General features: G+C 36.1%; 1 protein-coding gene across 1 annotated transcript; it reads right to left on the bottom strand.

The window, feature by feature from the left end:
• Nucleotides 1-366: 366 nt before the first annotated feature.
• Nucleotides 367-7,738, bottom strand: LOC126974571 (uncharacterized). Its single transcript, XM_050822109.1, has 5 exons — nt 7,718-7,738; nt 5,779-5,904; nt 4,758-4,873; nt 3,133-3,255; nt 367-664 (listed from the first exon to the last, which is right to left on the bottom strand). Exons 2-5 carry the CDS (start codon nt 5,896-5,898, stop codon nt 469-471), a joined length of 555 nt encoding a protein of 184 aa, XP_050678066.1. The 5' UTR covers nt 5,899-5,904; nt 7,718-7,738; the 3' UTR covers nt 367-468.
• Between the last annotated feature and the right edge of the window lie 9,998 nt (nt 7,739-17,736).

The raw sequence follows: 17,736 nt of genomic DNA, 5'->3' as shown, positions 1-17,736 counted from the left end.
AGACATATTAAAATGTGAAATCTCATTTGCCCAGTAATTTCACTAGATACGGTACCCTTCAGACAGAAACACAATAATGCTTACACATTACTGCTTCACGGCGGAAATAGGCGCCGTTGTGGTATCCATAATCCAGCCGGAATCCTGTGCAAAGGAGCCTCCCACTGGTAAGGATTTAAGAGCCCAGCAAGATTGTAGATCCCTTTCGTGATGCTAAAGAGTGTGAGCGGCGGTGATCGCTTACCATAAGGATACCCGAGTCCTCGTCTTCAATAAAAAATAAATATGCTTAAAACCAGTTTGTTTTATAGACAGCCCATCTATGACTCGTTGTCCTAGTTTAAAGTATAGTACAAAACTAAGAGAGAATCAAAACTATAGGATAATATAATGTTATAAATTCCAGTTTCTGACAAGTTTCAAAGTGAAGTATTTTTAAAGACAATGATATTGCAAATCTTTCCAGCATCAACTGAATACGGAGGCTTGGTACAAGGAGAGGATGAGGAAGCCAGCGGCGTACACCACCAGCACCACGTTGATCATGGTGGCGAATATATCCCGGGAGAGCTGTGCTCGCAGCAGGCGTCTGATATGGCCGCGGAGTCTGCCACACACGCAGCCTAACTGCCGAGCGAATAACTCCACTGTGTTGAAAATTGCGCTGAAATAGAGTTTCATATGATAATTTTACTCATATCTTATTTTAATTGGCAGTTAAATTGATGTCTGTTGTCATCTTGGGGGGTTTTGCCATAATCGCAATGCTTAGGGTTGGCGATCGCAGTGAGGTGCAACATTACACACAGGCACGCTAACTATGGTTCTGATGAGAAAGCTCGTGGTCGCTCAGAGGGCAATGGAGAGGGCTATACTCGAAGTTTCCCTGTGAGATCTAATAAGAAATGAGGAGATCCGTTGTAGGAGAACCGCGGAATTCCACCTTCGCACGACACGCCACAAGTTAGGATATCATCCCCACCATCTGGATATGTGGCGGTCCTCCATAGTGCGGTTTTCAAGGAGCTTTCTTCCACGTACTACTAAGCTGTGGAGTGAACTTCCTTGTGTGGTGTTTCCGGGACGATATGACATGGGTACCTTCAAAAAAAGCGCGTACACCTTCCTTAAAGGCCGGCAACGCTCCTGTGATTCCTCTGGTGTTGCAAGAGATTGTGGGCGGCGGTGATCACTTAACAACAGGTGACCCGTACGCTCGTTTGTCCTCCTACTCCATAAAAAAAAAAACCAAAGTCATTGACATAGCCCAAGTGATTGCGAAACTCAAGTGGCAGTGGGCAGGGCACATAGTTCCATAGATGGCCGTTGGGGCAGTAAAGTTCTCGAATGGCAACCACGTACCCCCAGTTGATAGGCCAAGGTACAAGATGGACCGATGATCTGGTGGAGATCGCCAGAATACGTTGGATGAGGGTAGCGAAGGCTGATCATCGTGGATATCTTTTGGGGAGGCATTTGTTCATCATTGTTCCACCGGGGGCATTATGTATTCCCAACTATTTCAGTATCAAATCACCAGTGCACTTCTAGTCTCGTATTCGCTTTGAAGGATACAGAGTTTGATTACATGTAGGTATAAGAGATTCCTTTTAATGGAATAGAACGACAAACAAGCTTGCTGGTCACCGGATGTTAAGTATTGAGCTCCATCCAGGTAATCTTTGAATAGCAGACGAATTACAAGACGGCTGCGACGAGACAGGCATTGGGCCAACTACTTGAGTCACTAAACACCGCCCTGCCAGTTCTCCTATGCATCGCCACCCAATGAATCATTGCATCCATTGGAAAGTCAATCCGTTATCAGAGACACTTATAGGGAACAATAAAAGTCGTGCGACGTGAAGGTGTTATTCTTCAGAGAGAAGAGATTTCTGACATTGTAACCATGTCCTTCCTATGAAGCTTCCTTGATGGCTCACATAGTAAGATGAAGCTGTGTGTGCCCTAGGGTGGTGGTAAGTGTATGTTTAGATCCTGTGAGAAGATTCCTCCACCAATTCCAGATCCCATTTTGGAAACATCTCATTTCTCATTCTCATTTTTTGTTTGTTTTGAATTCGAATAGCTACAACTAATTTGTATTAAAAAACAAAGGCTGAAACATGTTATATTCATAGCACTCATTGAATACTTGCAACGATAGTGGCACATAGCGCGAGTGTAAGCCGTTCAGTTTATTACTCGTGACTCGTCCTTAGGCAGGTCAAAGTTATGCAGTAGGGAGGTAAGCATAAATGCAATTATAAGCGTTGATCGTTATGATAAAAATTCATGTTAATGATTATTAAGAAAATCCTATTACTCTCATATTTGGAATTACCTAAGTACTTATTATGGTAAACTTTTCATATTTTTAACTTTTTACTGGTCTGGTAGTGTAAGCATTAAGAGATTGATATAATATTACAAAACTCTTATAAATTATATTTTAAACTGTATAATTTTGAGATACGACAGAGAAAGAGACAAGATGAAACTATTGGACAAACAATGATAAGCACTGTTTCTGTTAAAGCGCCATCTAGGTATAGTATATTAAATCAACTGCTATTCAACTAGACTTACTAAAAACCCAATTGTTCGTGTTGGATGTTCAGTTTTTCGTATGAGTTTTATTGTTTTCTCGATAGATGGCGCTTTAAACGTCATCCACATAAACGACATTTATTTATCCAATGTTCTCGTTAAAATTATAATTATATAAAAATAAAATAATTCATGAATTGAAAACCATTTTATTTGTTGTAAGAACTTGTAACTTGCTTAGAGCAAAGAATTTATAAATGGTACAAAAGATATACATAAAACGTAAACACGCCACAAGATGTCGCTACGTATGCAATCATCACATTATTGATATTGAAACAGACCGTAGATTGTATTATATTTGTGGAATCTTAAAAAATAAATTAGGCGCCCACAACTTTCCTCTAGTGGATTTGGGCTTAATATTTCTGATTTAAATTAATCTAACGTTTTCGTTGGTGCAATAATACAGAAATCGGAAAGTATCTTATATCTGTAGAACTGTCCCCGTCATAAAAACGAAGGAAATGTATACTAAATCAAAGTCAAATATGAATAAAAAAAATAGTTATAGCATCGAACCTTGGAGAACATCGCCAACCGGCAGAGCTGCTGTTGGTGAAGAGAGGCAGAACCAGAGCTAGGAGGTACCACACGGGGCCAAACGAATCTCTGGTGACCGTCGACCTGTGACCTTGTGCCATCCTTGAAGAAAGATAAAGTATTAAATTAGATTATATTATCAATACATAGGTAGGTACATAAAAAGTACACTTGATTTGCTTTAAACACTTTTTTTTATGATATTAAGGGACGAGACGAGCAGGACGTACATCTGATGGTAATTGATACGCCATGCTCATTACAATGCAGTACCGCTCAGGATTCTCAAAAAACCCAAAAATTCTGGGCGGCACTACAATTGCGCTTGTCACCTTGAGACATAAGATGTTAAGCCTCATTTGCCCAGTAATTTCACTAGCTACGGTGCCAGACCGAAACACAATAATGCATTACTGCTTCACGGCAGAAAAAGGCGCCGTTGTGGTACCCATAATCTAGCCGGCTTCCTCAATGAGTTGGGTAAGTATATTATTATTTTTAAGGGAATAAATTTTCTATGACACCACCTTTAAGAGTGGCAAAATGGGGGATGAAAATCATAAGTATATCATACTATGATGCCGCAGTCGCTCGTCGTACAGCTTCGCTGCGGCGTATGTTTGAGCAAAGCGAGGTAAAGTAAGTTTGTGTACAAAAAGAAAACAAAATTAACCAAACAAGATTTAATCAATCGGCTCAATTTTTAAATAAATATAATGCGCGTGCTAATTTAGAATAATTTGTAATTCATGTTTGTTTTTAATTATAATAATTGAATCAGGTCGAAATTCAAAAGTCTGTCTCAACAATAACCTAGAAAATTTCGAAAGCTTTCTATGAGTTCAAATTTTTTTAAATCGGTCCAGAAATAGTCGAGAAACAATTTAACACAGAAATCAATTGGAGTTACCCGATGTGAGTTCAGCTCAGCTTCGCTTCGCTTCGCTCAATAATCATGTTTTATCTATTACATAAATATGTTATAAAAGCGCATTGTACATGACCACCACTGCAGCAATTTATTCTTGCGACAAAGCATTTTAGAACGCGATATTTTAACGTGAATAATATGTTGTTGACTATTGTTGTATAACGTAAATGAAAATAAGGGACGAGACGAGCAGGACGTTCAGCTGATAGTAATTGATACGACCTGCCCAATTCCAATGCAGTGCCGCTCAGGATTCTTGAAAAACCCAAAAATTCATTTGCCCAGTAAATTTACTAGCTACGGCGCCCTTCAGACCGAAACACAATAATGTTTACACATTACCTACTGCTTCATGGAAGAAATAGGCGCCGTTGTGGTACCCACAATCTAGGCGGCATCCTGTGCAAAGGAGCCTCCCACTCGTTTATACGTGTAGATAAACTATGACAGCTGTGAAAACGTCGAAAAAAAATAGACTTTAGAAATAACTTCTATTTTGAGCAATTAACGCACACTAACACAAAGTGTCATACAAATCGCCAGTGTAAAATGTAGCTTGCCACGCACTCTGAACTTATATTCGTGGCCTGTTTTTATCAGTTGTCTAACAGCAAGAGACTCTAGCTAGACATATAAATTATATAAGTTTTCACTTTATTCTGTCCGCCATTACCTGCCACCTTGGAGCCTGGTGTCCGTGGTACTGCCTCGCAGCCAGCTGTCAACATTCTCACTCAGTGCGCTGTCATGCCGAGCCAGTACGTACGACGAAGAGTTAACCAGAGACACCTGTGGGGTAACAAAATAACTAGTAGGTATTACAAATAGCTACGCAGAGATTATGGTCCTCCCTTTGGTCTTGAAATACTTCCTATCCTTAGTATTATTTTCTAGGCTCCTTTGTTTATGGAAGAGTAGGACAAACGAGCGTATGAGTCATCTTATGGCACCACGTTTCATTCCACGCTGCAATACGCAATATGGAGGAGTTACAGGAATCCTCAGGGAAGGTTTAAATAGATTTCTGGAATGGATGTCTAGGTACACTTTTCCCAACAATTCCATCCGCTTTAGTCTCTTTAAGTTAATCCCCATTTCACCACAATGAAATTCGAAACTATTAAAATTCATGTATCTTGAATAAACGCAGTATCACCGAAGTTCAGGCAGTTGACGCAGGCAGATATTAGTACGTTGCTTTCATATTGTTAACTGTTACATTATTGCAAATGAAATAATAAAGAATATTTTGTTTTTATATTCAGGTTGAATATATGACATTAAGGGACATGAATTTATGACAGTAAGGGACGAGACGAGCGGGACGTTCAGCTGATGGTAGTTGGTACGCCCTGCCCATTACAATGCAGTGCTGCTCGGGATTCTTGAAAAGCCCAATAATTCTGAGCGGCACTACAACACACCTTGAGACATAAGATGTTAAGTCTCATTTGCCCTGTAATTTCACTACCGATGGCGCCCTTCAGACCAAAACACAATAATGCTTACACATTACTGCTTCACGGCAGAAATAGGTGCCGTTGTGGTACACACAATTTAGCCAGCATACTGTGCAAAGGAGCATTCCACTGCTAATGAAAAATTATGTAGGACGTATGTTTGCCTATTAAAAACGACAACATAGAAAGATGGATTTTGAATCAATAAGTTATTTTGAATATAACTTCCACTACCTGTGTATTTGGTTCCTGGGAGCCTTCCTTTTGAGTAATTCCCAGGGGATCATCTATATTAAGGTGGCTGGAGTTCTCCAATGCATTCTCAACAATCTCCCGCATATGTTCGTCCATCATGCCAGGCTTAAAGGCAAATTATAAAATGTATTTTTGTTGTTCATGAGATCATTTATTGAAGTAGGCGTTATTTTGCAGAAATCTATAATATATGCAAATGTTTTGAGTTTTCTCTAGTGTTAATTCCGCTGTTATTCGTTTTCAAACAATTCGACACGTGTTTCGCCTCTACACGAGGCATACTTAGTATATGTTGACTCGCCAAATTCTGGTACGAGACATTATTGAATTAACACCCAAGAAAACTAAAAATATTTGTTTAATGAGATTAATTACTTTCGAATAATTTTTAATGTTATGCATTACCACCGTTTGGGAACAAATATGGCGGATAGAGAGAGAAAGGGAAATGGCGCAAGAAACTCTCTCCGTATACTTTAATATTATATTGTTTCATTCCTAATGTTATAAAACAATAATCATAATACTCTCATATTTATTATAATATAATCCTGGGCTGTCCGGTCGCTTAGATATTAAGCTGTTGAGTAGACATAAGCATTATAGCAGAGACATTTTTAAGAGTCTGTGACTTAACTTTTAAATTTATAATGTTTACCCTTTATACTGTTATGTATCCTATAAAGCTTATTAAAATTAGTTATAAGCAATTCTTTATCTCGAGTATTGTAACAATAAAAGTTTTGAAACTTTACGAAATTGCATTTTTTTCATTCATTCATCATCAGCCGAAAGACGTCACTGGTGGACAAAGGCCTCTCCCAAAGATCTCTACGACGATCGGTGCTGCGCTGCCCTCATCCAACGTATTCCGGCGATCTTGACCAGATCGTCGGTCCATCTTCTGGGGGTCCTACCAACACTACACACAAAAATAATTATGTAATAATTACTTTGTAGTAGATTACATGTGTTTCTTTTTGGAAAAGTAAATTGTTTTCATCTTATCAAATATCTCATACAGTAAATATATATTTTTGTGTAAATACCTTCCTGGATTTACTATTTCTGAATCATTTAAACAGTCATGGCGAGTGTTTTAATAAACATCGATTTAAACTTTATTTTATGTTTTAGTTTTCATGAGAGACTGTCATTTAAATTGTCACCCATAGATTTGTAAATATCTTGGAGAATATTACGACAGCGAAAGAGATTGTAAAATAGATTGTCAATCAGTAATTGTACTTGAACAATAGGGACCAAGAAAATCTTATTAAATAGTAAATTAAATATAGTTACATAACTGATCTGATAAGTATTATTTCGAAACTAAATTAGGCTTAAATATGATAATATAAGGTTTCTCTATTATTTAATTGAATTGACTTTTAATGAGTTTTTATTTTACAAAAGTTATCAGCGAAAATGTAATTCATTTCTTTCGTGTACATCATTTGTTTTTGGATTTGGTATTGAATAATAATTGATAGTAAACAATATAGTTATAATTTCTGAACAAAATAGACGGTAGCTTTAATAATTTTTCAAGTTGCTAAGTTGCTAGCTTTCTTTGTCCACTTTTATAAAATTGATAAAATATTTCATTATTATTTCTATTATAAGAGCATGGGGGCAGCAAAGTACTCGAATCCACGTACCGGAAGACGTAGGGTTGGTAGGACCCCCACCAAATAAACCGACAGGTCAATATCGCCGGAATACGTTGGATGAGGACAGCGTAGGACCGATCGTCGTGCAGACCTTTGGGGGAGGCCTTTGTCCAGCAGTGGACGTCTTCCGGCTGATAATGATTTCATTTGTTTTCTTAGAAGATGTAGTGTAGTATAAAACAGTATATATCACTGGGGAGAAATGCGATGCCATAATTCGGGGTTAATGATACCCTCAGTTTCACCTCGTTTCTGTAAGCCCCATCCTTGTACAAACTTTTCCTCATCCTTTGTTGAACACTGAACTATTTTACTGATTTGTTATATGCGGTGAAACTACGTCATTTATTTCGTACATATATGACGGCAGATGTTTTTTTCCAAATAGTTTAAAGTACCAAGCACACTCGGAGGAATGTGCGATTCCCTATACTCCGGTTTAGTAAGGACATCGACTTTGCCTTGTGCATACAAATTACAAACTACACCCTCGTCGAAATCACTAAAATTCTCAACAATGTACTCACCATCATAAAATGATTAATGTTCATTAGTCTACCTAAGTTAGTGAAAAATAACAATAAAGATTTTTTAAGTAATAGGTAAAAAAACCTCACTTATTTAACATTGCTATAGGCTCATTAAAAAAATTACACAAACAGATTATTCAACATCGATATCGATAATCGAAGGTCTTCAGATGTCACTAAGCTTTGATTAATTCACATATAACTTAACCTTAACTTAATCTAATTTTATAATGTTATTGAATAATATCAAATTAACTAATTCACTTCAAAAAGGTCGACAGCAAAAAGTTTCCATGTCATTTGACAATAAAACCTTTTTTATCAACGTAAGCGCGAATAAAGAAACTGCGGGATGTCCGAAATTCAAATTCGTGTGGAATTCGAACAATGGCGTCCAGCAGTTCGCGCCAATAGCGGCATGTATAGACCAGACCACACAAAGAATGACAAAGGAATAACAGATAAAAAAGTAATTTGTGTTCACGGGTTCGCGCGCTACTGAATTAACAATATGATTAGAGATTTTAGGAGATTACTACAACTTACGTTGTAAGTAATGAATTAGAATTAGTTTAAACACAAAGTATAAGGAAAACACAGTTACCATTTCGGATGCTATGATATGTGCGGAATCGTTATCCGTTTTTCAACCTTCCGAAATCGGCAAGTGCCCCCGCGCCTCAGATCGGAGTGATTTTGGCGCGCGCGCAGCGGCCTGTCAATGCGTATTATTTTACGTGTCTTAATGGATAATTTGAGTGAATGTATCAGAAAGCTATTGAAACAAGCTATAAGACCATGCAAAATAAACCATCTTATAAACATAATTAGGGTTAGAACTTTGTCGATAGTAGTGTGCCGTACGTCACTTTCGATTTTGGTGTATATGAAAAATGTAGTGCCCTGGGGCACTTGAGAGGGAGCAAACAGACAAGAGGCTTACTTGATAGGATTTGAAAAGCATCAGCTTATGAACATCAGCAATACGAGAAGTACATTCTAAGCTTAAAGGTACGTTGGATGAGGGCAGCGTAGGACCGATCGTCGTAGAAATCTTTAGGGGAGGCCTTTGAGGCCGTGGACGTCTTCCGGCTGATGGTGATGATAATGACCTACCAATAATCAGACCCCATAGTTATTTGTCGATAGCTTACAATAATATTCATTTATATAAAATACTTCGTGTAATAATTTTCTCAAATTGTAAGGATTCATTACAATTATGTCATAATGAATGCAATATGTAAGTAAAACATTATATTTCCTGACTTATGTCTTAGTACCAATTGCCGGTCATTTGGCTGCAGATTACGCGATGCCGGATGATGTGATAATCAGGTCTTGTTGATGGAGAGGACCATTAGCACTAAAAGTGGTCTGCGCGTGTGAATTCATTGCGGTAATGGAGAAAGCAATTACGTTATTTGGTTGAGATGGAGTTATTATTTGGTTTGTTTTATATATTTATATAGTTTACCATAGCGTTTGTGGAAGGAAGCCGAAACATACAGTCACTAGTTTTACCATTTACCAGCAATAAAAAAGTGCTGTTGCAGCCTTATACGGAAAATTTCTCCTTTTTCGGTTTCATGTGCTTTGCACTTAAAACATATCTTGCCTGTACGGTGGATATTTAAGATGGCCATCGGATGGCCACTCCGCATTCTGGTCTTCGATTAGAAGAACGAGACTAGTCAGTTACGCCTTGGCAACAATTCAGTGCTGACCAGGATTTTGTACTTTCACAATTCTGAGCAGCGTCTCGATTACACTCGTCACCTTATTACATTAGATGTCTAATCTCAATAGTCCAGCAGTTTCACAAGGGACGATGCCGTAGAAGGCGGAAAACAAAGAGTGCTTGCAAATTATTACTTGGCAAAAGATTTACTGTGGCGGCAGGTGTGTGCATACACTTATTCTGATGTACTTGTTATATTACAATAGGTCCTCGTTAATCCACAATGTCGTTTATTTGTTGATAGTTGTATAAGCAGACAACCTTTTCTAAACTGGTTGTTTTTTCTCAATTACGCAATATTTTTACACGTTAATTTTTTTATAAATCTAGATAATTCCTCTTTGGATAGGAATAATAATAATATGTAGGCTCTTACATATCACAGGAGAAAAGTAGAGTAACGTAGGTAAAATAGCAAATTTAAAATATATTTTAGCAGAATCCAACTTTATAGTGGGCACAGAACAGGATCAGAACAGAATCTCTTTAAACTGTTCTGTCATAGTGGGCAAAGCTTCTTGTGAGTAAGGCCCTGGTATATCTAAAGACTCGTAACAAACATACACTAGCTAGCTAGTAGCCTATTGGCTTAGCAGCCGATGACCTTATACATCGTAAACGACGCCTAGAGAAGTCGAAGTCGAAGTCGGAAAACAGCATCATGCAACTGTTCCAAAACGGATGGTACACTTTTAAATAATATGCACTTCATAACAAAAGCACTAAGGTTTATTTTATTCACCATATTTCAAAGAAAGGGCAGGACAAATTAAAGAAGATTTATCTTTCTCAGTAATCAATATTAAAAATGAGGCATGAAATGCCTTCTTATTCATAAAATTCTATTTTGCTTTAAAAGTAACAAGTAAAATAAATGGCACTCTGAGAGAGAAGAAGCGGCGCAACAAACTCTCCCAGCATTCTTTTTTTGCGCAGTAGTAGAGTAGTAGGATTTACGATAGAGCCATTTTTTAATAAAACATTTAAATTTATTTATAGATAATGCCTGAACAGTGGCTGGGACTTTATTATTAAAGTGTATACATTTACCCTTAAAGCTATTACGTATCTTATGACGCCTACTAGAATTAGTTACAAGCAATCCCTTATTTCTAGTGTTATTATAATGAAAATCACCGTTAAGAGCAAAAAGCTGACGATTTTTGTGAACGTTTATGAAATTTTCATAAATGTACTGACAGTCTTAATGTTTATCATAATAAAATAATATTAGTCATAATATTATCTGGGGTAACAAAAGGATCTCATCAACTATAATGACATACATAATATTGTAACTCGACCAGTACAAATGACACTCAGTGAGTACTATATAAAAAATAAATATTTCTCGCAAGTCCAGAACACTCTTCATTTCACCAGTTTTTACAATCAGTGGGCGTGCAGAATCGACGTGCCAACGAGAGTGATATCAGATCAATCAATTTCTTACACTTACAACACTTTTTTGCCGAGTTTGGTCACACCGCGGGACGTCTGGTCGCTACCGTACAGTCAATGATGGAATTGGCGAATTTTGATTTAGGTCATCTATTGATATCTGTCAAGTGGATGAGAAAAAATTAACAAGATTGGTCAGTGCGTGCCGAATTTATTGCGTTTTTGATCTTTCATTAAGAGCTGAATATCTAACTGATCCGACAGCCATTATTTTATAGCAATAGCAATGACAGTACAGTATTGTATATTTGATTAAAAAGAGCGCAAAAAAATGCTGGGAGATATTCTTGTGCAGCTTCTTCTCTCTCAGAGCGTCATTTGTTTCCGAAGCGGTAGTAGTGTCTAGTATATTAGAAATGACATCAAAAGGAATTCTAAAGGAATTAATTTTGAGAAAATAATTGCCTTTTATGCCTTTTGATACATTATACTTGATACTTAAATACTTATTTGAAGTAATAAAAAAAATCTTGTATTTGTTTACATGTTTGCAATTATATAAAATGCCTTTTTAAACGATTTATTTATATATTAAGCCCTCTTTACTCTCTGGACAATATATTTTACCTGAGACATTAATTGGGGTCATTTTACGGTACGCCACACCCTTGGCCGTTTTGTGATGCATAACTATAAGTGATAATCAGGCCAGAGTGATCTGCTTCGTTTGAATAATTTATGATTTTTTATACGAACCTAAAATCCTTCCCCACCCCTACCTCTCTATATGTCAGACTCTTATTGTGTCACTTAAGTTCTGAAGCTTAAAAAGAATGTTAGGTCTTAGAATTTACCATGGTTGGGGCTTTTATATCAAAATATGAATAGTAGGTAGAAACAAGGTTAATGGATCACGAATTACTTTTCACTTTACCAAAAGGCTCCAACATTTTGTTTATTGTTGATTTGAATGACTGAATTGATTGACATAAAAATTAATTAAAAAGTTTACTACCAAAACAATGGGAAGCAGTGAAATCAAATTAATTATAAAGTTTTACTACCAAACAATGAGATGCAGCAGTGAAATGAAAATTAATTAAAAAAATAATTAAAAGTTTTACTACCTAATAACGAGAAACAGTGAAATTAAAATATAAAAATGATGACCCTAGATATCAATCTGTTAAAACAATATTTACCAAAGCTAATGTTTGTGTAAAAAATCGTCCATATGTTGACCAAACTGAGCCGAAGTCAACCCTTTATTTGCCGCCGGATCATTTAGGCCCCATTATAATATTAAATGTAAAATAAACAAGGGATTTTTGATTCTAAACGACTTCATCATGCTTTCATTAATGGTCATCGCTTAAAGAGACCTGCATCAGGATGATTTTGGTTAAGTAAGAGATTTTTAATACGAGATTAGGCTGTTATTTTTAAGTGCAGGAACTCGTACTAAGCTCTCTATACAGTGTGACAGTGTAAATAAGGTAACTATATGGTTTTATTCTATGGTTTGGATATGGGTATAGCAAGATTCAATTTAAAGAAGATACACTAAACAAAAATATATTTTTAGTGTAATATAAGTGCAAACAAGCATATCTAAACCACTCACTCTCTCTTGAAATGATGATGACATTGCAGACTTTGCCAGCTTTCTAGATAAGTGTACCCAACTTTAGGACTTAACCATATCTTATCATTTGTACCGTATATGTACCCTGATGATTTTATTCTTAACGTACTTATACTTGTCTGTTTATCAAGATAAATAACAAATGATAAGGGCGGATTGTAGACATAGGCACATAAGTGAATTTGCCAAAAACTGTCATAACCATAACGTTAACACGAGGAACAGACATAAACTTATGATGCCTACAACTCGGCTAAGTCGAGTTAGTAAGTCTTTTGTGGGGCGATGTATATGCTTTTACAACAAGATCCCAGAAAATGTTCAAAACAAAAGTATTACGTTATTCAAATTAATTGTTAAAAACGTTTGAGTGGTAAAGGTAACTATAACATATTTATGTTATAGTAACCTTTACCACAAGTCATTGGACTTTCTTAATGATACCACAGATTGGGAATGGAGTGACCGCCCTCGGGCTATTAAATAGTAAGTTTAATTGTACAATATTATTGTAAACATATTTATTCGATGAAAAAAAAAGCCCGCTGAGTTTGTTGCGCTCATTCTTCTCAGGTCTTAGGCATTCATTTTGGAATGGGTTGTAGTTTTTTGATTTTCAATAAGTGATGTCACATCCTATTTTGAATAAAAATATTTGAATTTGAATTTGTACGTTTCATCTTTATTTTGTCGCCCCCGTTCTCTTTAAAATTAAAACAAAGTGGATCACATGCGCACTTAGGTTTAGCAGTGTATAGACAAAACGTATGACAGAGAAGAAAATCTCTAGCTCTCCTGTAGCAAGATAGAAAATGAAAGCGATTCTATTGTTACTGTAACCGATTTTGATTGACAACTCAGAAACTGTCAGCCTTGCCTTGACATTAGCTCCGAAGTATTTTGAATATGAAATCAGTAGCTTATACACACATTCACACACACAAAAATCAAAATTGGTCACAGCATTATCCGGCCTTGAGCTGCGCTAGTATAACATACTAAGTCTTTTGATGCGCATTATCATTGAAATAATGAACTAACTGATCGGTGTTTGCTAAATGACATAAAACGATATCAAAGAGGATGTATGTGTGATGGAGTACTAACATACTACGTAATAAGAGGCAGGACTGCTAATTACAATATGGTGACGAAGTATTATCCGGCTAAGTTTGAAAGTGAACAGTTGCTTAAGGCGACACTAAAAGCCAGCGACCTTGAGCGATATGAGTCCACGGCTGCTGGCCCGCCATATATGTAACAAAGCCAATATTTTCAAAATTCTTGCGTGGAAAACAGTTTATATGCTTACAATCCTCGTTATTCACTATCAATCTCAATAAATGAACCTACACAAAAAAGTACGAGCTATAAGAATAACTTTTCTGAAAGAAGTACCAAAAAAATGCGACACGCCATGCCAAAAAACTTGTGTGACTTCAAAGAAATGTGGTAGTTCAAAAGGGCTCGGCAGTGTTAACTATAACCAACAGCAAGCATTAGCAACTTACAAATAAGACTTAAGGATATGTGTAACAGGATTAAGTAGTGTTCATAGCTCCAAATGCTATACTTTCACCACAAAACTTGTCTAAAAACACCATGTTTGCATGTTTTCTGCTTACTCTTCGCCTTAAGACGTAGTGGTTTTCGGCTATCTCCGTCTTGTACAAGATTACAGCCATCATCTGTCAACCTATCGATGACTACACGTTTCATACAATTGACTGAATCGCTTTTTTATTAGAGTTTCGCTAGGCTGAACTTTCATTCAGCCTAATTCAGTTTTTCGAACATTTAATAATTATATTAATGTTGAAAAAGGTGAAATGATAATGAAAAAGACATCATTTTAAAATAATCCTACCCTGTGCTGTTGCCCTATATAAAATTTTTCGTCATGAAAAATTATGATTAAATCTAATATAATGACTGAAAAATCTCCGCACATAGGTTATATTTATCTTAAATTGTATAAGATTATATATAATGTACGTTTGTCTATTATTGTATTGCATAACGTTAAAAAAAACGAAAGATTTAAATAATAATTTTTAAATGGGTCATGTTAGATGATTTTTTAAGTTAAAGAAAATACTGATAACTAGGGTTTTATGTATTTAGAATGATGAAAACAAAAAGAAAATCACACAAGAACACTATTAAACATTATGATTTTAATAAGGGATAATAATATGATAATGTATTTATTTTCCCTGTTAGATCCTTAGTTTTTTTTATGATGCAAGAAAGGGTTAACCGTTTAGTAAGGTATACTTAGTTCGCGCTACGATTTATGAAAATTAACATTAACCAAACAAACCGGTACTTTTGATCCCAAAGCTGTTTTTTTATAAATTAGAAGGGTTGACTTTAAGATGTCGTAAAGTTACATTAATGCATTCATTAGTGGATTGATCTGGTTAGGAACATGACGTTTGGATAGTATTTTTTTGGCTTGCTATTACTGAGAATTGTATTGTTTTTCTGGAAGTTTGAGGGCAGGAATGGCCTATAAGAAAGTGATGTTTAATAGTTCGTCGGCTTTGAAATTGATTGATTAGATGACATGTCTCTGGCAGAACTATTTAAAATACAATCTGACTGGGCAGATCCTTACACTCCAAAATGAAAGTTGTACCTAGGTATCCTTAGCGGCACTGCCCATTACAATGCAGTGCCGCTCGTCACCTTGAGGCATGAGATGTTAAGTCTCATTTGCCCAGTAATTTCACTAGCTACAGCGCCCTTCAGACCGAAACACAGTGACACATTACTGCTTCACGGCAGAAATAGGCGACGTTGTGGTACCCATAATCTAGTCGGCATTCTGTGCAAAGGCAGGCCTGCAGGCCGGCAGGTAACTACCAGAGCCTGATGACTGGGCTGACTCAATGCTCGTCCTCATTGACATAAAGTATATAAAGAAATGTATAATTCTCTTCCCTGTTTGACAAGTATTATCCTCATCAAGGTTGTTATGCATCATTTAAATGAATAGTCAACGTAAATCGACATCTTTCCAACGGCTGGGTAATTTTCAAAACCTCAATAACATATGGCAGTGGCAGACGCCACGCCAACTGTTATGCTACCTGTCCCTTTCGATCTTGGCGATGACATCTAATGCAAGACAGTGATGGTGATATATACGTAGAATTGCAAAGAGTAGTTCGTAGACACGTGCTAGCAGGAAGTAAGGGTAGGCTTCGACGCGAAATTTGTGAGCAGGATATTGGAAACAAATTGTCTTTTTACGACATTTGGATATTGATGGATTAGAGAAATTGTTTATTGGTGTTACACTTGTGGTGTTTTTTTCAATCCAATCTACCGATGATGGGGCGATCATTGCAAACGATAATTAAGTCCATACTATCTGTGATAAGCATAGATAAACATTATATCATCGGGTGATAGGAAAAAGTCATTAACAGACAAAACAAAGAGGATTGAGTAATAAGTATTTTAATATTTAAAAAAAAAATCTATATTTCATTTTTGGATTAAATTGTTTCATTAACTATCAACCAATTTGAAAGAAATATTTTTTTATTTAGAAATTATTTATATAATTGTAAGTGAGATTTTCCAGGGAAGTAATATGAATAATGGGATGATTGCAATTTGCATTTCACTCCAACATATTCCTATTAGAATATCTTTTGTATCTATAATGAAAATGGCCTCTGTTTGAGGCGCAATCACGCCTAAACCACTGATCGTATCGACATAAAACTACCACCATTCGATGCAAAATTTATTCTAGATTGTTTATGGCAATTTTTTTTTATTTGTAATAAGATAAATATAATTTAATATATTTAAAAGGAAGCGGGAACGGCTAGTGCTTTATATGAATTAAATCTCTAAGATAGTTAAATATTATGATATATTATGTTTTATTCATTTGATGCCGATATTTCGATCCAATTGCAAGAATCGTGGTCGCGGCGGAATTACGGAGGTGAATTAATAAAATATTTATCGTGAGTACCCGTCATAATAATTACTATGTTAAAATTCCGCGATGATAATTGTTTAAAAACATAAATCTTTAAGGTTTCAGAAAATAGGGGAAATTCGTTTTCAGTACTTCAGATGTAGCCTTGAAAGATACGCTTCTTTATCACAGAGGAAACGTTGCCAACTGACTTATTTTTATCCTCATTAACCCTGCATCACTTTAATTAATATAATCTTAAAATTAATAGTATCAACTGTTAAAGATGTATAAATGTATATATCACTCGGTTTGTCAGGTCGATGTTTGACTTGGGGTTGTCAAAGGGATGCGCACGAGTCGGCCATATGTCGTTTTACATAGGGGGTGGGTTTCGGGGTGATTTCATTATACTTTTTACTGTTATTATTTCTTGTTTTATGCTGACAAGCGATAGGTCATTTTATATTAAAGTTAGTTTTGTAACTTTCAACGGACAAGACGAGCAGGACGTTCAGCTGAGGATAATTGATACTCTCTGCCCATTACAATGCAGTGCCGTTCAGAATTCTTGAAAAACTGAAACTCTGGTAGTACTACAATTGCGCTCGTCACCTTGAGACATAAGATGTTAAGTCTCATTTACCAGTAATTTCACTAGCTACGGCGCTCTTCAGACCGAAACACAGTAATGGTTGCATATAACTGCATTACGGCAGAAATAGGCGCCGTTGTGATATCCATAATCTAGCCGGCATCCTGTGCAAAGGAGCTTCCCACTCGTGAACAGAGATAAGTAACTACCCTAGCTCTAGCTATATTTTATAATAAACAATAAAATATCTGAACTTTCGACTGTGAATTATTATTGCCAATGTAACAAACAAATAAAAATCCTTTTTTCTCTTTGCTTCAAAAATTACACATTTGAATGTCAAATATTACATTTTTTTTACATCGGAAAAGTTGTGCTTGAATGAGAAGTGGCAAGAAACTCACCAAAA

Source organism: Leptidea sinapis, chromosome 32, assembly GCF_905404315.1.
Source record: "Leptidea sinapis chromosome 32, ilLepSina1.1, whole genome shotgun sequence".
Taxonomy (NCBI): domain Eukaryota; kingdom Metazoa; phylum Arthropoda; class Insecta; order Lepidoptera; family Pieridae; genus Leptidea; species Leptidea sinapis.
Note: the sequence above shows the minus strand (reverse complement) of the source record. Positions and strands in the feature narration are given on the sequence as shown.